The sequence below is a fragment of the Aspergillus ochraceoroseus genome, assembly GCF_002846915.1.
Source record: "Aspergillus ochraceoroseus IBT 24754 chromosome Unknown P175scaffold_2, whole genome shotgun sequence".
Lineage (NCBI taxonomy): Eukaryota > Fungi > Ascomycota > Eurotiomycetes > Eurotiales > Aspergillaceae > Aspergillus > Aspergillus ochraceoroseus.
Window position 1 is genome coordinate 2,867,813 of NW_024468477.1, and position 19,361 is coordinate 2,887,173.

General features: G+C 50.5%; 7 protein-coding genes across 7 annotated transcripts; 2 read left to right on the forward strand and 5 right to left on the reverse strand.

Annotated features, from left to right (window-relative positions):
- Nucleotides 1–1,356: 1,356 nt before the first annotated feature.
- P175DRAFT_0530228 (uncharacterized protein) lies at nucleotides 1,357–2,240 on the reverse strand (the record flags this gene model as incomplete). The annotated part of the gene is made up of 3 exons (XM_040899766.1): nucleotides 1,357–1,491; nucleotides 1,540–1,822; nucleotides 2,152–2,240. 3 exons carry the CDS (start codon nucleotides 2,238–2,240, stop codon nucleotides 1,357–1,359), a joined length of 507 nt encoding a protein of 168 aa, XP_040754523.1.
- An 854-nt stretch (nucleotides 2,241–3,094) lies between these two features.
- P175DRAFT_0159393 (uncharacterized protein) lies at nucleotides 3,095–3,670 on the forward strand. The gene has a single exon (XM_040892472.1). The coding sequence runs from the start codon at nucleotides 3,255–3,257 to the stop codon at nucleotides 3,567–3,569; it is 315 nt and encodes a 104-aa protein (XP_040754524.1). The 5' UTR covers nucleotides 3,095–3,254; the 3' UTR covers nucleotides 3,570–3,670.
- Nucleotides 3,671–3,902: 232 nt separating this feature from the next.
- On the reverse strand, nucleotides 3,903–6,686 carry P175DRAFT_0491529 (uncharacterized protein; the record flags this gene model as incomplete). The annotated part of the gene is made up of 1 exon (XM_040895844.1): nucleotides 3,903–6,686. One exon carries the CDS (start codon nucleotides 6,684–6,686, stop codon nucleotides 3,903–3,905), a length of 2,784 nt encoding a protein of 927 aa, XP_040754525.1.
- A 527-nt stretch (nucleotides 6,687–7,213) lies between these two features.
- P175DRAFT_0431335 (nucleobase cation symporter-1 family protein) lies at nucleotides 7,214–9,150 on the reverse strand (the record flags this gene model as incomplete). Its single annotated transcript, XM_040893480.1, has 5 exons — nucleotides 7,214–7,759; nucleotides 7,820–8,547; nucleotides 8,603–8,852; nucleotides 8,916–8,986; nucleotides 9,051–9,150. 5 exons carry the CDS (start codon nucleotides 9,148–9,150, stop codon nucleotides 7,214–7,216), a joined length of 1,695 nt encoding a protein of 564 aa, XP_040754526.1.
- A 994-nt stretch (nucleotides 9,151–10,144) lies between these two features.
- Nucleotides 10,145–15,145, reverse strand: P175DRAFT_0515086 (ribosome biogenesis protein URB2). Its single transcript, XM_040898837.1, has 3 exons — nucleotides 15,019–15,145; nucleotides 14,102–14,950; nucleotides 10,145–14,039 (listed from the first exon to the last, which is right to left on the reverse strand). The coding sequence occupies exons 1-3, from the start codon at nucleotides 15,034–15,036 to the stop codon at nucleotides 10,434–10,436; spliced, it is 4,473 nt and encodes a 1,490-aa protein (XP_040754527.1). The 5' UTR covers nucleotides 15,037–15,145; the 3' UTR covers nucleotides 10,145–10,433.
- Nucleotides 15,146–15,274: 129 nt separating this feature from the next.
- Nucleotides 15,275–16,250, forward strand: P175DRAFT_0159608 (MICOS complex subunit MIC10). The gene is made up of 4 exons (XM_040892473.1): nucleotides 15,275–15,366; nucleotides 15,463–15,547; nucleotides 15,706–15,856; nucleotides 15,927–16,250. Exons 2-4 carry the CDS (start codon nucleotides 15,473–15,475, stop codon nucleotides 15,974–15,976), a joined length of 276 nt encoding a protein of 91 aa, XP_040754528.1. The 5' UTR covers nucleotides 15,275–15,366; nucleotides 15,463–15,472; the 3' UTR covers nucleotides 15,977–16,250.
- A 549-nt stretch (nucleotides 16,251–16,799) lies between these two features.
- mac1 (putative copper-activated transcription factor GRISEA) lies at nucleotides 16,800–18,844 on the reverse strand. Its single transcript, XM_040892474.1, has 4 exons — nucleotides 18,683–18,844; nucleotides 18,465–18,625; nucleotides 17,904–18,374; nucleotides 16,800–17,570 (listed from the first exon to the last, which is right to left on the reverse strand). The coding sequence occupies exons 1-4, from the start codon at nucleotides 18,715–18,717 to the stop codon at nucleotides 16,957–16,959; spliced, it is 1,281 nt and encodes a 426-aa protein (XP_040754529.1). The 5' UTR covers nucleotides 18,718–18,844; the 3' UTR covers nucleotides 16,800–16,956.
- Between the last annotated feature and the right edge of the window lie 517 nt (nucleotides 18,845–19,361).

The window sequence follows — 19,361 nt, forward strand, 5'->3', positions numbered from 1 at the left end:
GAAAAGCAGTGGCCTTAGGCGCCGCTTACCTTACGATACGTGACTCCGAGTAAACTTGGGAAATGAAATGCCAAGAAGCCGCGGAAATTCCTCCTTGAAACCACCTGCAAATTGGACCCTTTCATTGGCTGACCCACTCTTGACAGCTTCCAAGCCTTCCATCGCGGTTTTCCCTCGCTGGGGATCTCGCATAGGAACGATCCCCCGCTCTGTTTGTATCCTATATGTTGATGGATAGATGACATCATGGAGAAGACGGAAGAGAGCACGCAACCTGAAGTGATTCTGCCCCACTATTCGTTGGGAAACAACTCCTCTAAGCTTCTTTCCACCATTGTGGTTACCAGATTGATTACCCATATCTAATGCAGTAGTTAGTGTATGATACCAGTTGGTCTGTGTTTTGTCATGACAGCTCTCCTGTAATGACAGTACAGATCATCAACCCTTACAACATTACCTCATTCCAGTGTATCTACTATCCTGTATCCTGTATCCGAACCTGGAGCAGCTTCTCCACTATACTTTATCATAGTGAAAAATACCTGTAATACAACAAGGATCATAAATTACATGGTTCCCAACTGGATGGAACGTTGCGCCTCCTGGACCAGGATCCTATTTTCTTTATCTCAAGGTCTTGGAAATCCGGAGAGACTTCTGCTTACTTTTCTTGCGGTTCAGTCTGCGAAATAGGTAACCGCATTTTCCTTCTGTCTTCACGCTTTCGATGCGTCTTCGGTGCTTGAACCTTCTCAATGCACCAGTGACAACGTGTGGTGGCTTGTCAGATTCCGTCGATAGCCTGCCTCACTCCCTATTGACACAGAGTACAGACAGAGGGCGGCGACAAATGCCCACGAAGACCTCGTCCATAGATTTAATTGATTGATTCCAGATTCTCAGTTCCAGCTTGTTTTTATCTCCCTTTTCCATGAAAAGCACCCCAGCCGTTCCTCCGTTCGGAGTGTATACCGTACCAATGTCAACTACGGCGTATAAACCATCTTGACCCCAATTACTCCGCCCGAGCTATCGACTTATGGACGGCGGAATCCTATTTTTGAGACATCTAGCCTTGGCTCAATGGGCTCAACAAAATGATGGAATGAGCACGGAGTGTGGAATTAGGCCCACTGCTGCTGTGGCGACAGTATACTTATGTACGAGTAATGCCGGCTGCCGCGGCAAACTCCGTTCCCAAAAGATTTTCTTTTCGGGGCAATGATGTTTGCTTCGAGTCATAAAAATGGCTAATTATGTGCCGGCCCGTACAATTACGGAGACGTTCTTGAGAAAGGGTTGTCTCCCATCCAACCTTGGCTTGACCAAACGACGAAGAAATCTGACCGACACCTACTTGTACTTGAAGTCCGTGATCCTCGAGGTTGCAAGAGTGGTGAAATCATCATTCAGGCCCGTTATTATCTGCAATTGATCCGTTCGGGCCATTTTTACCCAAGGACAATTATGGGCGAGATGCAGGGTGCTCTGGTTTGAGCGTTAGTTAATCCCGGCATACCTCTATGTCATGGTAACCTCCGAGTGCTGTATATCAGTTGTCTTGAAGATACAGAATGCTTCGTACCAGGTTCTTTCAGCCAGCCCATGAGAATCGCCTGATACCCAGCGATCCACTTCTCGGTACGACAGTTCTGTACAATTCTCTCGTCCCATGCGTAAATCGGCGAGCCGGAAGGATTTCCAAACCGATTTCGCTTTGCAAGTCCTTCCCGTTGCTAGGGCTCCATAAACACCCGTGGATCGTTCCTGGTTAGCCTCGAGTCCGTCTTGATCTCCACCTAAATATAGCACAGCCTTACTGAGACACAATGACGAGAATAGATTGGCTCATATCTAGTCTTCATGAGGGCTTGCCGGATCCTTTGAGGGGTAACCCTCCCTCATAACGGACCTGAATCATGGCGATTCGCAGTTGTCTGCCTTCGTTGTGGGGTTGCAATACCTCATCTCATGCCAAGTGGTAGTCTATGAGAGCTGACTGGGAAAAAAGAAAAGAAAAGAAGAAGAAAAAAAAAAACCCCCCCCCGCTACTCCCGTCATCATGTCATAAAGTAAATTGCTTTGTTTCAATACCACGACAGGGTTAGAATGGGCCCTAAGTGGGCCAGTCTCCGCATCCCAACAAACCTGAAGACATTTGCATAATCATTATCACAAGGGTCCCAGAGCGGCAATCGAGGGCGAATGACTACTTTGTTCAAAGTCTCTCTCTCCATTTTGGTCCTCCTGCGTCGCCAGGTTATTGTCAAGTCAATGGCCGGCGCTATCTCGGCATTCGCTTATGCTACTCGGTAGGCGACACGTGTCTAGCCTCAATATGCACAGCCGATTGATAACCAATTGCTCATCTTTTCTTCTGGCAGCAAAATCATTGCAAGCAGGGAGGGCGGGCGACTTGCATTTCACGGTTAGGGTCGTGTGCCGTTGCACAGCCAGATATTGACAACCCCAATTTTGTACCTTGTTTACAGGATTTTTTTTTTTTTTTTCCCTCTCTCTATCTAGTAGTATTTGTTCTTACATGTTCACTTAGTCTTCACTCTTCAGAGGCATTTGTTGCCCTATACTACTATTCGTATATCCATCTCCCGCTTTCTCCACTTTTCACTTGGGGTTATACGGTACGGAGTACGGAGTCCTGCTAGATGTTCCATCAACACGAAACGGATCCAGAGTACATATGCGTCTCCTTGCGCGGCCCAGCCACGGCTCCAACAACCCGTTACGAAGTGCAGATACAAGCCTGGAAGAACCACAAAGGGAGATCCGTGAGCTGAGCGGCGAATACTCTTGCGATCCCGACGACGATATTGCTCTGTTCCGCGCTCCCCGAAGGATGCACTCCCGAGAGCCTCCGAGCAACTATATACATACACGCACCACCACCACAAGCTACGTTTTTACCCTGCATTCCCAATTCATTTTCAATCTCCCCCCGGGCTGAATAGATCCGAATGCTGATCGATCACCGATTACACTGCAGGGTGCAGATAGATAGTGAACTACAGGCTGCAGGCTGCAGGCTGCAGCGAGGCTCTTACACGTCAGCCCGCCAGCCAGCCAGCGAGCCCCCCCCCCAGTGGAGCGGTGTTTCAGAGCGAGCCCGACTGACGCCAGCTATAACTATCTATCTATAACCTGGGACAGATGGTGTTTGAGATGCCGCCCCGTCGATCATAACATAAGACTGCGCTGACGGGAATGAATGAGAGAGAGAGAGAGAGAGAGAGATGTACACTGTAGTACACGGCGCCGAGTCTTTGTATTCCAGAACACAGCAAGCAAGCAAGCAAGCAAGCAAGCACCCGGAGATAGATTCCCATTCCCGCTCTAAAAACACGCTCCGACAATGCGGAATTGGTAGCGGGCACAGAGAGCGAGCGGCCTTTGGTGAGGATGCCGTTGGCCGTTTAATTTACATAATCAAGGGACGGTCATGTAGATCTGGAGTATTTTATTTTATTTTTTTTTGTTTTGTTTTTGCACTTACCGGACTCCTCGATGATGTCTATACAGTTATGCAATCTGCACGGGCTCGGCGTTGACGAGCTGCAGATGATGCTGACTTTTTTTCGCCTGGACAGGATGTGATTCATGTTCCGGAGGAGATCTGAGGACCGGGAGATTTGAGCGGAGGATGTGTCTCTCGTGTAATGTGTGCATGCGAAGATGTTTTGATGGCGTTTCTTTCCTGACCCATCATTTTGGATATTGTAGTCTTCTCAACTCGTTTAATACTAGACTAGTTTAACCACATATATATACTATACTATGTACAAGGTATATTATTATTATATATATAATATATAATAATTCATAACGTCGTCCCTCATAATTTCGTAGCCCCCCCCCCCCCCCCCCTTAAGACTTTAGGGGAATCAACCGTGCCACTGAAATTTCCCTTCCTTGAGAGTCTCAACCACTCCAACAGGCACAAACTCCCGGTTCACGGCCGCCAAACTTCCGTACTTTTTCACCATCCCCTCCTGGTACAATTCCGCCATCCATCGCCCGTACGGCGTCATGGCTTCCCAGTTTTTCGAGACGGCGTTTGCCCCCGTGCCTGACGTGCTGCGCGGCCGTGTGTCGCTTAGGAGCGTCTGGTTGCCGCGCATACTCGGGGTGAGGTTCGCGCTGGCCTGCTCCGGCACGCGGATCAAGTCCTTGTAAGCGCTAAGAAAGGCATCGCTGTAGGACTCGGCGTACCGCATGTACTCTTCTAGCGAGAGGAAGGAGTCCGGGATATCAGAGTCCCCGCCGCTGCTGCCATTGAAGGCTCCCGGGTTCCGGGGCCCGTGTTTTCCAGCGTACTCCATCTCCGAGAGGTAGGTGGCTGAGTCTTCGAGGAAGGCCTTGAGGACGCGGCGGTGCGGCGTTTGTCGGATGTTTTCGCGCATCGCCAGAAGGGGGATGTAGGGATTGAGAAGGTCCAGGCCGCCCAGTTCGATGGGGAAGTAAAAGAGGCCCTCGGGGAGATCATGCACGTTGAATCGCTCTGCAATCATCTTGCGGAGGTGATCCGTGACGCCGCTGCTGAAGAGCGTGCGTTCGATGTGGCTAAGCGTGGAGAGCGCCATGTCGATGTGTTCGCGCCCAAAGCAAACAGCCGGTTTGGCGAGGTTGTTCACGAAGAACCGACCAAAGTAGCTGTTCCATGCTTGGATCCAGGCGAAAACGCTCCGGCAGGAGGATAGTTGCCGCTGGAGCTCAGTGATGTGTTCAGTGACCCTGTCCTGGTCGATGATGAAGCGGCGTTTTGGGGAGTCGAGCTGCAGTAACCCCCAGCGGATGTCGCCGTCGGGCAGGGGAACTGGCTCGAGGTCCTTATCTTTGCCGGCCGTGGTCGTGGAATGCGCCCACGGTTTATATCCTGAGCGGCTCATTTCGTCATCCGCTGCTCCGTCGAGTCGAACAGTGCCGGTTTTGCTTTCATTAAACTCGAGGCCCATAACGTCTGCAAAAGCGTTCATTGCGGTCCACGCGTTGACACACGTGTCTTCCTGACCCCAGAACCAGAGGTCGTCGTGCATCCGGTACAAATAGGAGCCGTCCGTACTCTGATTCACGGCATAGTCCATGCAGAAAAGGACCGCCTCGCTCATGAAGGTGGAAAGTGTGTGGCTCATGGGGACTCCTCGGGCGCGCGAGACAAGCACGGCGTCGGGCCCATCTTGAACGAACTTAATAGGGGCACTCAAGAAGGTTTTGAAGAAGTTGAGCCAATCCTCGGGGACACCGAAGTAGGCCAGCACCGTGATGATCGTAGTATGCGGGAGCGACGGGCCAAACCATTTGAAATCGGATTGGACCGCAGTGAACTGCCCGTGAAGGGTAGTGTGGATGATGGACTCCGTGAGAAGGAGATGTAGCAGGGCATGCTTTGTGTCCAGGGCGTTCTTGCGACGCTCCTCGGTCGGATCAGAGTCGCTGCCATCATATTCACGCTCGCCGTCGCGAAGGGAAGCAGGCAACTGCGTCATGAAGTACTCGTCTCGGTACACCGATTCGCGGTATTCATTGACGGTCTGGTCGCATCTTCGCGAGTTCTCATCCCCAAGGAAGTACATCCGACGCAACTTGTCCTTCTCCGGGATGGTTCCACGCCGTGTCTTCCAACCGCGCGACCCGAGGAAAGTGACAAACGCGCTTCGCAGCGTCACAGACCACTTGAGTCCCAGGTAGTGAAACATCAGGCTATCTAGGACATCCTCGTCCATGAAAACCCGGTACTTCCCATTCAATTGGCGGCGCATTTCCACGGGAATGCCCTCCTCCGGCCAGCACCAACTATCCAGCGAAGCGAGACGCATATTCAACACGTCTGCAACCTCCTGCGCAACAGACTGATTTCGCATCAACTCCTTGAGAATCCCCATCTTCTCCTTTGTGAGGAGATCTGTCTTCAGCAGCGAGTTGGAAACCCATTCGAGGTCGTCGGCAGTCAACCAGGTCTTCTTGGAGGAATGGCCCGTGGCAAAGGACTTGATGCTCTCCCGGAGCTCCTTCAACGCCTGTTGCGACAGGGGCGTCTTTGTGAACAAATCTTCCAAGTACGCCCGAATCTCATCCGCTTGGACATCACTGTCCTCCCGGAACACGATCTCCTCCCAGGTCCGTCTCTGCTCGTGCATCTCGGCACGGCCCACCTTCTTCTCCATCCCCTCGCCGGCCCCAGCTTCCTCTTCTAAAGAAACGGACCCTGAAGGCGCAACTTCCAGATCCTCCAACCACTCCGTCACAAGCTTGCTATAGAACGCCGCATGGTCGTGACTCTGTTCCATATACTGAAGCTCCTGCTCCAGCCCCGCAATCCACTCGTTCAAGCTACTCTCCGCAACAGACGGGTCATACCGCCCTTGTAACAGGAAGCGCCGGATATTGGCGTGTCGCGCACGCTCCGTCCCATCCTCCACTCTCGTCTCGTCGCCTTCCGGGTGATCGACATCGAGATCTTCGTTGTCAAATGCATCACCTGGATGGCCCTTGAGCTTTGTCACACCCTCCAGCAGGATCCTCGCTTTGGTGCGAAGGTCGGAGGCGTTAGAGGCGGCAGTGAGAATTTCATGGCGGCGTTTTTCGAAAAGAGAGCGCTGTTTCGAGAGTTCTTTGATTTTCGTAGTCGTGATGGAGCGCAGGGTTTGGGGAAGGGCATTGGAAGCCATGATGATGGCTCTTTTCTTTTCTTTTTTTTTTTTGTAGCTTACAGATTGGTGGCGGCGCTGAAAAGAGTTGGAAGGGGGAATTGGTCGAAAGAGAGAGATGGAAGCACGGCTAGATGTCTAGCGATGTGGAAGGAAGAAGGAAGAAGAAGAGGAAGAAGAAAAAGGAATTGTGACAGTTTTAAGCTTGCAGCTTTGAAGTGAAGCTCGCTAAAGAGAGAGGGGTGTGGATGCAGCTGAGCCTCACTGTGAGTCAAGCATGAATAGGTTAACTTTGAATGATTGGACTGTGAAGGTGGGTTCTCTGGATAGTTGTATAACCTCAAGATTGCTTGCTGTTTTGGGTCCCCGATCGTGATCTCATTGCGAGGTGTGCACGAGTATCTAGTCGCATCTTCTAAATAATAATAGTATTTAGACACAGGTATTCTTTATACATGAAATTCAGATCATAAAATAAAAGTATAGGAAGTCATTATATAGAACTCCAACCAGCGATATTAGTATTGGTTAGTATGGACATCTCGTGTCTATACAACGTTCGCAGAACCCACCTTTGCGCCCTTGTAGTCCGGCATCGTGCCGTAGCCTAGAGTAGAGTCGTAGCCTACAGTCTTACCGGTGGTGCGCAAGTCGTCCGAGTCCAGGTCTTGCCCCTCTGCAACCGATAAGTTGTCGATATCCACATGGACTTCGTGCCAGGTGTCGCTTGTGGCCGGAATGGGGAAGAGACGGGTCAGAATGTAATACATGCCGGAGGAGATGATGAAGCCGGAGAAGTAGTTGACATTGTAAATATATTCAGCGCCTACTGGTACCGTGCGTCCAACGGCGCCGGCAAATCCAACAATGTTGATAATAATACCGGAAAGATACGAGGCGTATGCTTGCCAAGAGAAGCCGTAGCTGAAGCGGTAGGCAGAGTCTTCCCCGGCATTGTAAAGGTCCTTGATCTGCAAGTATCCTTTACGCACAAGGTAATAGTCACTGATCATAACACCTGCAATGGAAGACAGGAAAATAGAATAGGCCGACAGATAGGTGGTGAATTGGTTGGAAGAGGACACAAGGTTCCACTAGAAGTGTTTTGTTAGTGAGATGCAGCGACACCCCGTGGGGAAAGAACCAGTACGTACCGGACACATTGCCAAACCCACAGCGGCGCAGATGTAACTACCACGCCGAATATTGAGGTATCGGGGAAGCAAAGCCGTCATATCAGTGCCGGCAGAGACCGAATTGGCAGAAATGTTTGTACCCAGCTGGGCCAAAGCAAACCCCAGGGCGATGATAAAGATACCGAAACGCTCCCCAGAGCTAGCACCCTCGAGGAAGTTTCCTAGAAGATCCAGAGGATTCCAGATTGGATCCCCCCCAAAAATGACTGCAGAGGACGAGGAAGCGATGATGCCAATAAACGAGGTGATGCCGAATCCAATGGGAATTGTGAGCAGCTGGGGCCATAGAGCGTCCGAGGGTTTCCGCGCGAATCGAGAAAAGTCGGGGTCATTCACAATAAGCGTAGCAAAGTTGCCCAAGCAGCTCATAATCGCCTTCACCACGGCCCAGGCTAAGGCGCTTCCGTGAACAGTGTTAGGTTGGTGGACAATAGGACCAATGCCGTGAGCGCGAGAAATAGCCCAGGCAAAAAACGAAATGGCGGCAATTGGAGAATAGATGGACTTGACAGTGAAGAGATGGCGCAGCTTGTGGACTGGGAACCACAAGGCAGGTAAAGAGAGCAGCCAGAAGAGGAAGAAGCTCAAAAAGTCCTTACTGGTGACACCAGAACCTTCAGGAATTCCATTAGGCAAGTCTTGATAGCTTGGCCAAATCGCCCGAATCATCAGTGTTATACACTCGCCTGTTCTATTGATTAGATTTTTTGGGCTGATGTTCGCATTGCGGGCAAAACTCACCTCCAATGTATCCCTGAACACCGTACCAAATCACAGCCATGACTGTTCGGTTCAAAACTGGCCACAAGGAGCCCCAGACTCCGAACGACGATCGGCAAACTACGGGGAAGGAGACATGATAGATTGCACCAATGCGACCGGTCAGACATACAAAGCACGCAGCGATGAAGTATCCAGCCCAAACGCAGAGCCACGACTGCCACCACGACAAGCCATCGACAATCATTGAAGAGGAAATCATCCATGTGTTCTTCAGTCAAGTGTATTAGTGACCACTGTACTTTATCAATACTCCGAAGAGATCTAAACTCACAATATTGAGAGAATCTGCCACCCAGAAGGCGACGAAATTGTACCACTTCCATTGACGCCGCTCCGCTTCCACTGCACGATCAATATCAGACGGCTGTCTCTCGATTCGGTTTCGCTTTTTTGAGGATAATCTCACCTGGTCGTAAGTCATTGTTCGTCAACATCAACTGGGCACTGGTCAACCCTGGCTCTGCTTCCACCTCCAGCTTTTTCAGCCATCGTTGAAAGCCCGTCATATTCAGCCACGATAGAAGTATGAGAAAAGAAAGATAGGACAATAAATTAACCCCAGGTTGGGGGAGAAACCAGCAGGTCACGAACTGGCGAATGTGGGATGGAAATTAGATGTAACTATGAGGCAGTTGATGACGAAATAGAGAGAGAGAGAGAGAGAGAGAGAGCCTTCAATAGAAATCGATGAAAGATTAAGGAGAAATGAAACCAGGAAATCCAAGACAATATATAAAAATCATCCCGATATCTATCATTCTTTCTTTCTTTTTCTTTTTTTACCTTTTGTTACCTTTTTTTCAACGAGTATCATTTAAATATTGGCTTTTGCGCCCCAGAAAGTCCATCAGACCCACATTCCGTGTAGAGTATATTCAATGTAGATATGATAGCATTATGCGCCGGACAACATCACACTGCATGTCGACGGAGCCATTCACGTTCTCGACCGCTAGCGAGACACTCAGGGTTTGATAAGGAAACAGGTCAACCCTCCAAAGGGCCGCGGGGGGGGGGGAGAATAGACTAGTCCTGCAACCCGTTATCACCCTCCTGTATGTAGCATTGTACCGGTAGGAGGTCAGATAGAAAGGTGTAACACAGCTCACCCGACATCATTTCCATTGCCCGATTCAGTCGAGTAACAGGTAAGGGAATCCGTTATCAGCCTTTGAAGATGTGCACTCAAAGCTGCTAGTTCTTTCGGCTGACTCCACTGATATGCCTCCGCGTCCTGGGATCCAGCCATTCACCGCGGGGAAAGACATCGCCTAGCGCAGTGGGCGTATCTAATCTGCGGGTTGGCTGGAGCGGTGCTGACTCGATCTGATCGAGTAAAAGATATCCGCTATCATCTGGAGTATGATATCTGGAGAAACCGGATGCACATCCAGATAGATAGATGCATTTGTCCTGGCAGGGAGTTAGTTCAATTTTGAGAAGATTCTTGGTCCCTTCGAAAAGGTCCCCGTCACATGATATTCACGTGGGCAATCAATACCGAAGGCTGCCTTTTTTGCCTTTCGACCTCGTGATATCGACTTAAATTAACTGAATTTGTCCCTATGGATTGGCTGGCGGGAATTCTTTCTACACTTCCGAGGTCCTCCAAGGAACCTACAGACTATAGGAACATTTCCTCTGCTACGGTAGCTTGGTCTAGATCTTAATTGCAGGATTCGTTATCATTATTGAAACCGGGTATGTCCGTATTTAGGGATCTTTCGCCTGACTCTGCTAGCACACATACACAAACGCCGCGGTCCCGGTCAAGGCTCAGCCAGCCACACTAGCCTTTATTCCACTTGCCGAATTTCATATAGTCATCGTACAACGCTTTGAATACCGCTCGTCCAGAGATATCTAGCCCTGCGTTCAGCGCCCGCATAGTGTCACGTGACATCACGTCGAGTACCGAATAGAGACCGGGCATGAGGGCCGCCTTCACATCGGGGGGCAGCGAACTGCGGAGGGAGTTTTGCGCATATTCCATGATCAAGTACTGGAGGTATTGTCCTGCGATCCGCTTGGATTTCTTGGTCTGATCGGTAAGACCCTCCTGGCCAGCACCCCAGGGGGTTGGTCGAGAGACAGCAGAGACTGTCGGGTCGCAGAGGGAGGTGAGAAGGCGGGTGAAATGGGTAGCATGCGCAGCGTTGAGTTGGGAAAGCCAGAATGGTTGTTGGCTAGATCCGTTATCCGAGAGTACAGATCGGCCACGCTTCTTAGACCGAGCGAATAAGCAGTGTAGCAGCCGTTGAATGGCCGGGAGGATCAGGTGGAAACGACCTCCCAGCTTTTGACGGTGCAGACCCAAAAGGAGACCCATTAGCCGGCATAATCGGATATATATGGTGCCGGCAAATTCTGGGTTGATCCGGGGGCCTGACTTGGACGCGCACACCGCGATGCATGCAAGAAGACTGTCGACATTCCATTGGGAGACAGACCGTGGCTGGTTGCGTAGCAGAGCATCCAGGCATTCCGTGGCGAGAACAAATTGTTCGAGGGACTTGGTGCGTGGCACAGACTCGGTGACGGCGGTGCACAGTAGCGACAGCTCCTGCGCTTGAACGCTCTCCTTGTCTTCAATAGGAGAGAGCGCGGCCACAGCCAGACCGGCAATGAGCAGATGGTACTCAGCGTTTTTGCCCACAAATCCCAGCTGGCGGACATCTCGAATCACCTGGGTCAAGGACTCCGCGGACATAGCCCGGAAGCGCTCGCTTGTCGATTGAATAAAGCGCCGCTGCTCCTCACTGTACATTTGCTGAAGCGGCAGGGACTCGGCGTATTGTACCACAGGAACTGTGATGGTTTTCGCCGAGCCTTGAGTGGCCAGGACTCGACGCCGAATAAGCCGGCGCAATGACGACCCTCCCTCCTCCGTAGATTTTTCGACGTAGCTCTCAATCTTGGATAGGAACCTTCCAACTTCCTTGTGGCCTGCTGCCAGGTCCTCGAAGTCCTCCAGCGCGTCCAAAGTTTTGATAAGAGAGATGGTTTCCTCCAGATGCTGCTTCTTGTACTGATCTTTGGCGGAACGGACTTCGGCTACTACTGATTCAAAGACCTTCTCGCGACAAGCCTGCAGTTCTGTGGTATCTATCGCATCTGCTAGTTGATCCCGATGAAGCCAAAATTGAGAGAGAGAGATTCTCAAAAAGAAGCATTCCATCGAGCTGCGATCGATGGACTGCAACTTGGAAGCCTTTGCTGAGACCTTCTTGTACATCTTCTTAAACAGCTTGCGGCGCTCGCCTTCAGAAAGAAGCAGTAGCTTCGCAATGACTGCTCGATGTAGGAACCTAAATGCTTTCATCATCTCAAGATCGACCTCTGCTCCCTGTAAAGTAATTGCTTTCGCTACATCACAGACGGGCTCCCAGTTGCCTGTCAGTGCGGCTGGAGATTTGGACATATCCGCCAGCCTGGCCATCAGTGCCAGGATTCCAACTGTAAGGGTGGATGTGCTATCCTGTTGCACAATGACCTCCTGCAGCAAGTCTAATAAAGCGCCTCTCTGGCGGCGGGTAATAAGAGGAGCGGGGATTCTCTGAAGACTTTCAACATAAAGCTTGCGATTCAAGACATCTTCTTTGAGTTGTGCAGACAAAACCGTAATCAGGTCGGTTACGATTCTGGGAGTATTAAGTAGGTATTCATGACAAACAACACTAGCCCAGGCCTGGAGGAACCGAGCCCCTGGTGGGGGGGTCTCCAAACTTGACGACGATGTATGGTACTGGGCTGACGCAAGTGATAGGATATGTCCGAACAGAGATTGTCGGACATCGGATTCAATGCGAATCCACACATCTGGGTTTCGGACTAGACATAGGAAATAAACCAGAGCCAAGGCAGTTGGCGAATCAAGATGGTCTGAACGGCCGTTCCATGGAGAGCTCATTGATTGCAAGGAATCCTGTTTCGAGATTGACTTTGTGAAGGTTACAACTTTACTTGTCAAGGAGGAAAATTCTTCAACATAGTTAGAGCTTGGAGACTGCTGGATGGCAACAAGCATGAACTGGTAGATTTCAAGACACTCCAACCGCGTGTGCAGCTTCTGCAAGTCTCTGTGGTTGCGTTGAATTGACTTTGCAGCCACGGCTGTTAACTTGGCCAAAGTAGCACCCATGCCGGTGTCAATTTTCTGCACGTTGTTCGCAAGAAGATTGCGAGCTAGTTTCCACAAGCGCCACCGCCAGTTGAGGGACTGTTTTGAAGAGAGGGCTGAGATCACGGTTTCCACTACAGAGCCGAGGCTGTCATTTTTATCCGCGAGGTCAATTGTTCTTTTTCTGAGGCCAGACTCCAAGATCACAATCTGCCCATATGCCCCAGGGGAATTGGCAATTTGGCCAGCGTCAGCGCGAATTTCTGTGGCTGCCGCTTGGGTTTGAGCGGTACAGAGGGATTGGTTTAGAGGGTTCCGCATTAGTTCGCTGTAGGCATTGCAGAGGTCGTCATCTTCCCACACTGCGAAGAGGTTTAGGTTACTGTCTTGGGTTCTTGCCTCTTCAACGTCGATTAACTGCTGATACCACAATTCCATAAAGGTCGCAAGATCTCTGGCTGCTGTAAAACCATGCAACAAAGGGAGGATAATGCCGTTCTTAATTATTTCATAGCTGCCGTCCGTTGTCCGGCTATTGCGCCAGTGCAAAATGACCTTTTCCAACAAACCATTGAGATACTTAGTGGAGTCCGCAAGGCCGGAGTTTGGCAGGAAAATATCCACTCCTAGCTCAATGAGCAATGCAATAAGGCCCCATTCAACCTGCGAGAGCCCATCCTTGAGGAGGCCGGTATATGCGGCGTGGGTAAGAAGGGTGTGTAGAGATAATTGGACGTTGCGGCTGAGCGCCACACGGAAAAGTTGTTCCAGAATGCCCACAAAGTCGGAAAGGAATGACGGTGCATTCTCGGATTTCACAAGAGAGAAAGCCAGCTCTGCAACAGCAACGAACAAAGTCTCCAACCAGGCGGCCTCATGTGTTTGTCGACGGAAGGTGTCCCGGGGAACGGATCGCGACGCAACATCAAAGAGCTCCGGCAAAAGTTCAGCTGCTTTCCAAAGCTCTTTCTTTGGCGAATCGCTTGCGTTTGCGTTAGAGGTGTTCTGGTCTGGGGACTCTTCTATGCAAAGAATAGGCCTGAAGGTATCCGAGACGGGTTTGACGGAGCTCCAGTCTGGCTCGTTAGCGGAGTAGTCGATACCCGAGCCGCCCCTAGTGAAAAAGTCTGCACGCGCAGGAAGAACAACGTGCAGAGCAATCAAACGCTCCACACCGGTAAGCACTTGGGCCTTCTCGTCAGTATCAAGCTGTGTAGATCGGACGCAGAGTAGGAGTCTGAGAGCACGCTGGAAGCAATTTGCGGCAAAGGAATCCTACGAAAGTCCGCGTTAGCAAAAACGTCACGATCCCTCGAATTTCTCTTCTCAAAACATACATTACTCAAGCTCTGGCCCGAGTCGTCTTGGCGGTGGGACCTCCATTCCCACAGCTCGAAGAGGGCGGGAAGCACGTAAAATAAATGCTGCAAGTCGGTGGTTTTCTGTCCGCGACGGAACTGAGTAATAGCGATGGACGCAAGGGTGAAGGATTTGCCAAGAGTGACCGCAACCGGTTGGGGTTCTCCTTTGAGAGCATGTCGCAGATGCGAGCTGGCGGTGTCTTCATTCATGCCAGATGCTTGATGAGCAAGCATGACTAGGCTATATAAGCAGTCCAGCACACGCATGAAGGTCAAGAAACATGAAGCCAGTGTCCGGGGCTGCTCGTCAATATCCATCGCATCTTGATGGTCCCCATTGTTCCTCTTCCTCTTGGTTCCCTTCTTGTCAACCCCTTCAGTCGGGCGTGACGAGTCACTCAGAGTACGACTGGATTCGGAGTCGGAAAACAGCAGGTCGTCCATTCCATCCTGAATACTGGCATACACATCAGTTGTCAGGTCCGTGATCGTATGGTCGAGAATTCCGAGGAATTTTTGATCCTTGAGGGTGGAAGCCAATGTTTTTGGAGGGATTAAATCGATCAGTTGTCGCAATAGAAGAAACGAAGCAGACTCCATTCGATAGTTTTTCCCCGACTTCAGCTTCTTCAACAACCATCGCAGCACCCATTCTTCCTTGGGGGCAGCGTGGGCCGGGAGATGAGGGGTTCGGTTGATCTCTGGATGGCTGGCGCAAAGGGACAGGTCGAGTCCGATAATTTGAGCTGCCTCATTAAGCTGGGTAGTAGGAGATGCTGTGCCCTTCTCGAGGCGAAGAAGGGCTTCCTGCGAAGAGCGCGGGCGCTGTATCTGCACGTCAATCGAAACCCCAATCCATATCACGACTTGGGAAGCTCTGTAGGGAAACGCACCTCTGCCAGTGAAGGCATCCTGTGGAATAAAAGCGATGCACCAAGGGTTCAAAAAAAATATATTAATTTCCCCTTCACTTTTTCCTCCTCCTTTTCCCCGTTCCTATTATGGAGAAATAATCATCACTTGATAGAAACATCCAACGATGCAATTATTGTTTTCGTCAAAGGAAAAAAAAAAAAAAAAAAAAAAAACCAATTGACTGGAGAGCAGCCAAGCCTAATTTTTCCGACCGCCTTCGCCCGTGCGGAACCCAAGCTCGAAACCGCCGCAACCCGATCACCTCCATCCCAAAAACCTCCTTGACGCTCGCTCTTTACCCAGTTCAATTCCCCTCCCTACATCAGGTACTACTCTCTCTGGATTCCTTTACCTGAGTCTTGCGAGAGGATTCTCATATCCCTATACTCGATGCCCTCTTTAAACTAACCCCGGGCTCCTAGATCGATCGCAATGGCCGACTCGAACGATCCCCAGCCTGTCTCCCGCTCGACCCAGCTGGTCAGCGAGGCTCTGCTCAATGAAAAGGTATGAAGCTGAATTACTCGTTAATTTCACCTCGTCTTTTTTTTGGGGGGGGGGAGGGTTGCCTCATTGCAATTTGAGACATTTCTATCCATGGACGAGGTCCCAGGCCATCACAAAGCTGCCCGATAACCAAGGCTAACATGTGAGCTTGTTTCTAGTGGGATCGTGCCATCTCCTCCATGATCATTCGCTCCTCCCTCGGTCTCTCCTTCGGTGTTGTCTTCTCAGTTCTCCTGTTCAAGCGCAGGGCCTGGCCCGCGTGGGTTGGTCTGGGCTTCGGTGCCGGACGTGCATGGGAAGAGGCTGATTGTAAGCATATACCCTTGCTCTCGCAGTCAATGAAGTGCGCGAGACGATAGTCGCTAACGGGAGAAAATAGCTTCCTTCCGTCGGGGTGATTCCCCCGTCCGAGATGCTCTGCGCCGGTAGAGTTGGGGGGGGGGGTTGGAAGGAGGGGGATTTGGCATGCAGCATGTGTATGTATGATACCTGTATAGGTGGAAAGGGAAAATACCTCGGGACCAAGGCATGATTTACTACACAGTTTAGAAGAAATTCTAGACTTGATTGATTTCCCCCCGCACTAGAATGCACTTCTTTTCATTCTGTTTTGATACTTCTTTCTCTGTGAGATCGCTTGCATTCTCTATAGTTAACTCTCCATCTGCTTTCTTTCGTGTAGGGAGCTATCCAAATGATGAAGTTTCATGTCAGTGATCTAAACTATAGAAGGATCGACATTTTTTAAGTCATTTCATATTGATGGAATAGCTATCTACCTAGGTAACTAAAAGCAGTGTAGCTGCGGTTCCAGATATGATGCAAATTCCAATCTACCAAACACATTATTGTCGTACCTGCGACTTTGTGGAAGTCTCATCCATAACTTGACCTGTCACCAGTGACTAGTCTAGTAGCGGATCGAGGACAGCCACAATAAATGTGTTTGTGGATTGGCGAAAAAAAGCCAGTGCTGTAGATACCAGCCAGAATATTATGACGAGGGGAGATGGAAAGAAAACAAAACATGGGGTAAAGAAATAAAACAAGCAGGGGAGGGGAAAGGGTGAGAGAAAAAAAAAGCGAAACATGCATTCAAGGGGAATTATGGGGACACAGAAAGACGAAAAGTAAACCTTGAAGCGAGATGGATATGGAAAATGGAAAAGAAAATTTGGCCAGGGAAAATGCAAAGAAAGGAAAGGAAAGGAAACCCCAAAGAAGATGAATATGTACACATACAAAATGATTAGTGAATTCTAATCCAGTATTCAGGCAAGGGTATTGAGGTCATCAGTCATCCAAATACGTTCGACGTTGAATACAACATGGAGGGCAAAACCTTTGAAACACTACACCAAGATAGAAGATGACAACCAAACGCCCTGAGCGTGGGACAGAACGTGGGACTAGAAGTGAGAAGTCTTATCCAAGACGGGGGTGTGTGCGCCAGTAGCTGCATCATCCACAGCGGAATGAGCATCTTCACCGTGTCCCAAAGCGCCACCAAAGCCAAGGCCGGACGCAAAAGCAAAACCGTGGCTGCCACTGTGAGTCAGACAGCCAATGCAAGAGCAATTAGGCCCACACTGGCAACTGCCAACTTCACCCGCGCAAGCACCAGGAAGGCCCACCTGGAAGTGGTAGGTGTAGTACTGGTCGGGAGCCATGAGATCATCAGGGTCGATGTACTCATGAGGTGGGGAGGGATGAGAATGGTTTCCATCGGCAAAATCAGGGTCGTAGTAAGTATTGACGGGGAAGTTTTCGAAACGGTTGTTCATGTGGTGGTGGAGCTGGGAGTAGGAGTGGTGCTCTAGCTCTGGTTCGTTGGCATGGTTTCCATGGACCTGGGTGCTGCAACAATTGTTCTCACTTCCAAGGCTCTGCTGATCCTGGGCGACAAGGAGACCCATCTGCTGGACATGCTGCGTGGTGGTGGTGTTGTAAGGATGCTCGGGGCAACCCAAGCAATTGCAGCTCGGTCCACAGTTGCAGCGACGATGAGTCCCACAGCCGTGGCCTGGTAGAGAATGGTCAGAGGTGTTGTTGGATGGGCCGGCGGTAGACAAGTGGGCCATATGAGACTGGACATGAGAGATGCTGGCAGCACGGCTCAGCTGGGAGGAGTCGGGGGAGCCATCTGCGTAAGCCTGAGGCACAGCTTGGGTCACGGGGGACTGATGTCCATTAGGCGTGCCGTGCAACGACGCAGCGCAAAAGTGTCCATCCAGAGAAGGGAAGCCCTGCCAAGAAGGAGAGGGATGACTCATAGGCAAGGCAGAGAAGGGCGAAGGAGTGGGAGAAGAAGGGGAAGAGGAGGAAGACTCGTTCTGAGAGACCGTGTCGGACTCGCCTTTGAACCCATCCTGAGCTCCATTGCTACTAGACTTGCGGCAGCAAGAATCCTCAGCCTGCATTGGCGTAGAGACGGTTGGCTGCATGGCAGGCTGAAAGTTGTTCAAAAGATCATCATGGCCAGCGAGAAGGTCATTGCTGTGGAGGGCTGCACCATTGGCAATATTGTTGATTGCAGGAATGGCATTCTGCTGGTTGGGATTTCCACCAACAGCACTATGGGGGCACGCAGTCATCTGTGCCTGGGGTGCATATGAATGTATGTCTGCAGTGTTAAATGGCACAGGCTGGTGCTGGAATGCCGGTATCGCACTTAGGGCTCTAGTCATGGTCTCTGGTGACGGCTTCACATACTTCTTGCTCGACTTCTGAACTTTGCTAGGACTAGTAGCTGGAACAGGGGTCATAGCAGGAGTATGATCATCTTCAATTGGAATCTCGTAGACTGGTCTACAGATACAGCCCGAATCTAGAAACTCAAAGGGACAGTGAGCTAAGATGGTTCTGTGGGGGTGGTAGTGGGGTTATTAGATTAGGATATCTACATAGACTGACTGACCTTTGGGGACGCGAACCATGAAAGCGTACTTCTTCTGGCAGGCACAGTTTCCTTTCGGGTGAGGGCACTTGGCAAGAGGACGACCAGCCTTAGGAACCTTCATCATAAGACGATCGAAATGATTACACTTGGAGGATCGGTGGCCACGGATGCATGGCTCACTAGAGGTTGGACCGATTCAGTTCCTGCTCTCAATCACGACAACGAGGAATGCTTACCACGACCACTTGTTGCCCTCTTCGTCGAGAGGCATCGTGAGGAGTCCGAACAATGGTAGCTGAGAAAGAGAAGAGAGTTTGGAAAGGGAAAAGATATGGAGGATGTGTTTGGGTTTTGATCGCGCGTAATGTTGCAAGAGAATTACCCCGCGGAAGCAGACTCGAGGCGGGTCAACGTTTGGTACTTATAGCCCAAGAGGAAGAACACATCAAGCCTGATACAGTGAATGAAACCGAACAGAAAGAAAGAAAGAAAAGGGCATTCAATACAACTCCGGGGTAGTGTTGATCAAATGGAAGAGACTACGGCCAACAGGGGAATCGGACGGGGCGGAATCGGATGGTGCCATGCGGCGGAACAGTGAGGAAGAAGCCAGCGGAGCATGAAAGAATTAAAGCGGAGCCAATGGGGTTGTGAATGGAAGCTCAACATAGAGGGGGACCAGCCAGGGTATACAAAAAGATACATGGGAAAGTCATAGTAGTCAGATAGTAAGTAGTCGTACAGGGTTGGAAATTGACGTCGCGGGGGGGATTTTTTATTTTAATGCAAAAAGCCATCACCCCTGCGGCTTCTGATTGGCTGCCGGCAGCTTTAGTGCCTGGGTGCCTCAGACTTGGCGGCCTCAGTCCCTGGGATGCCTGAGGAATGCCTGAATTCCGGCATTCACTTGATATT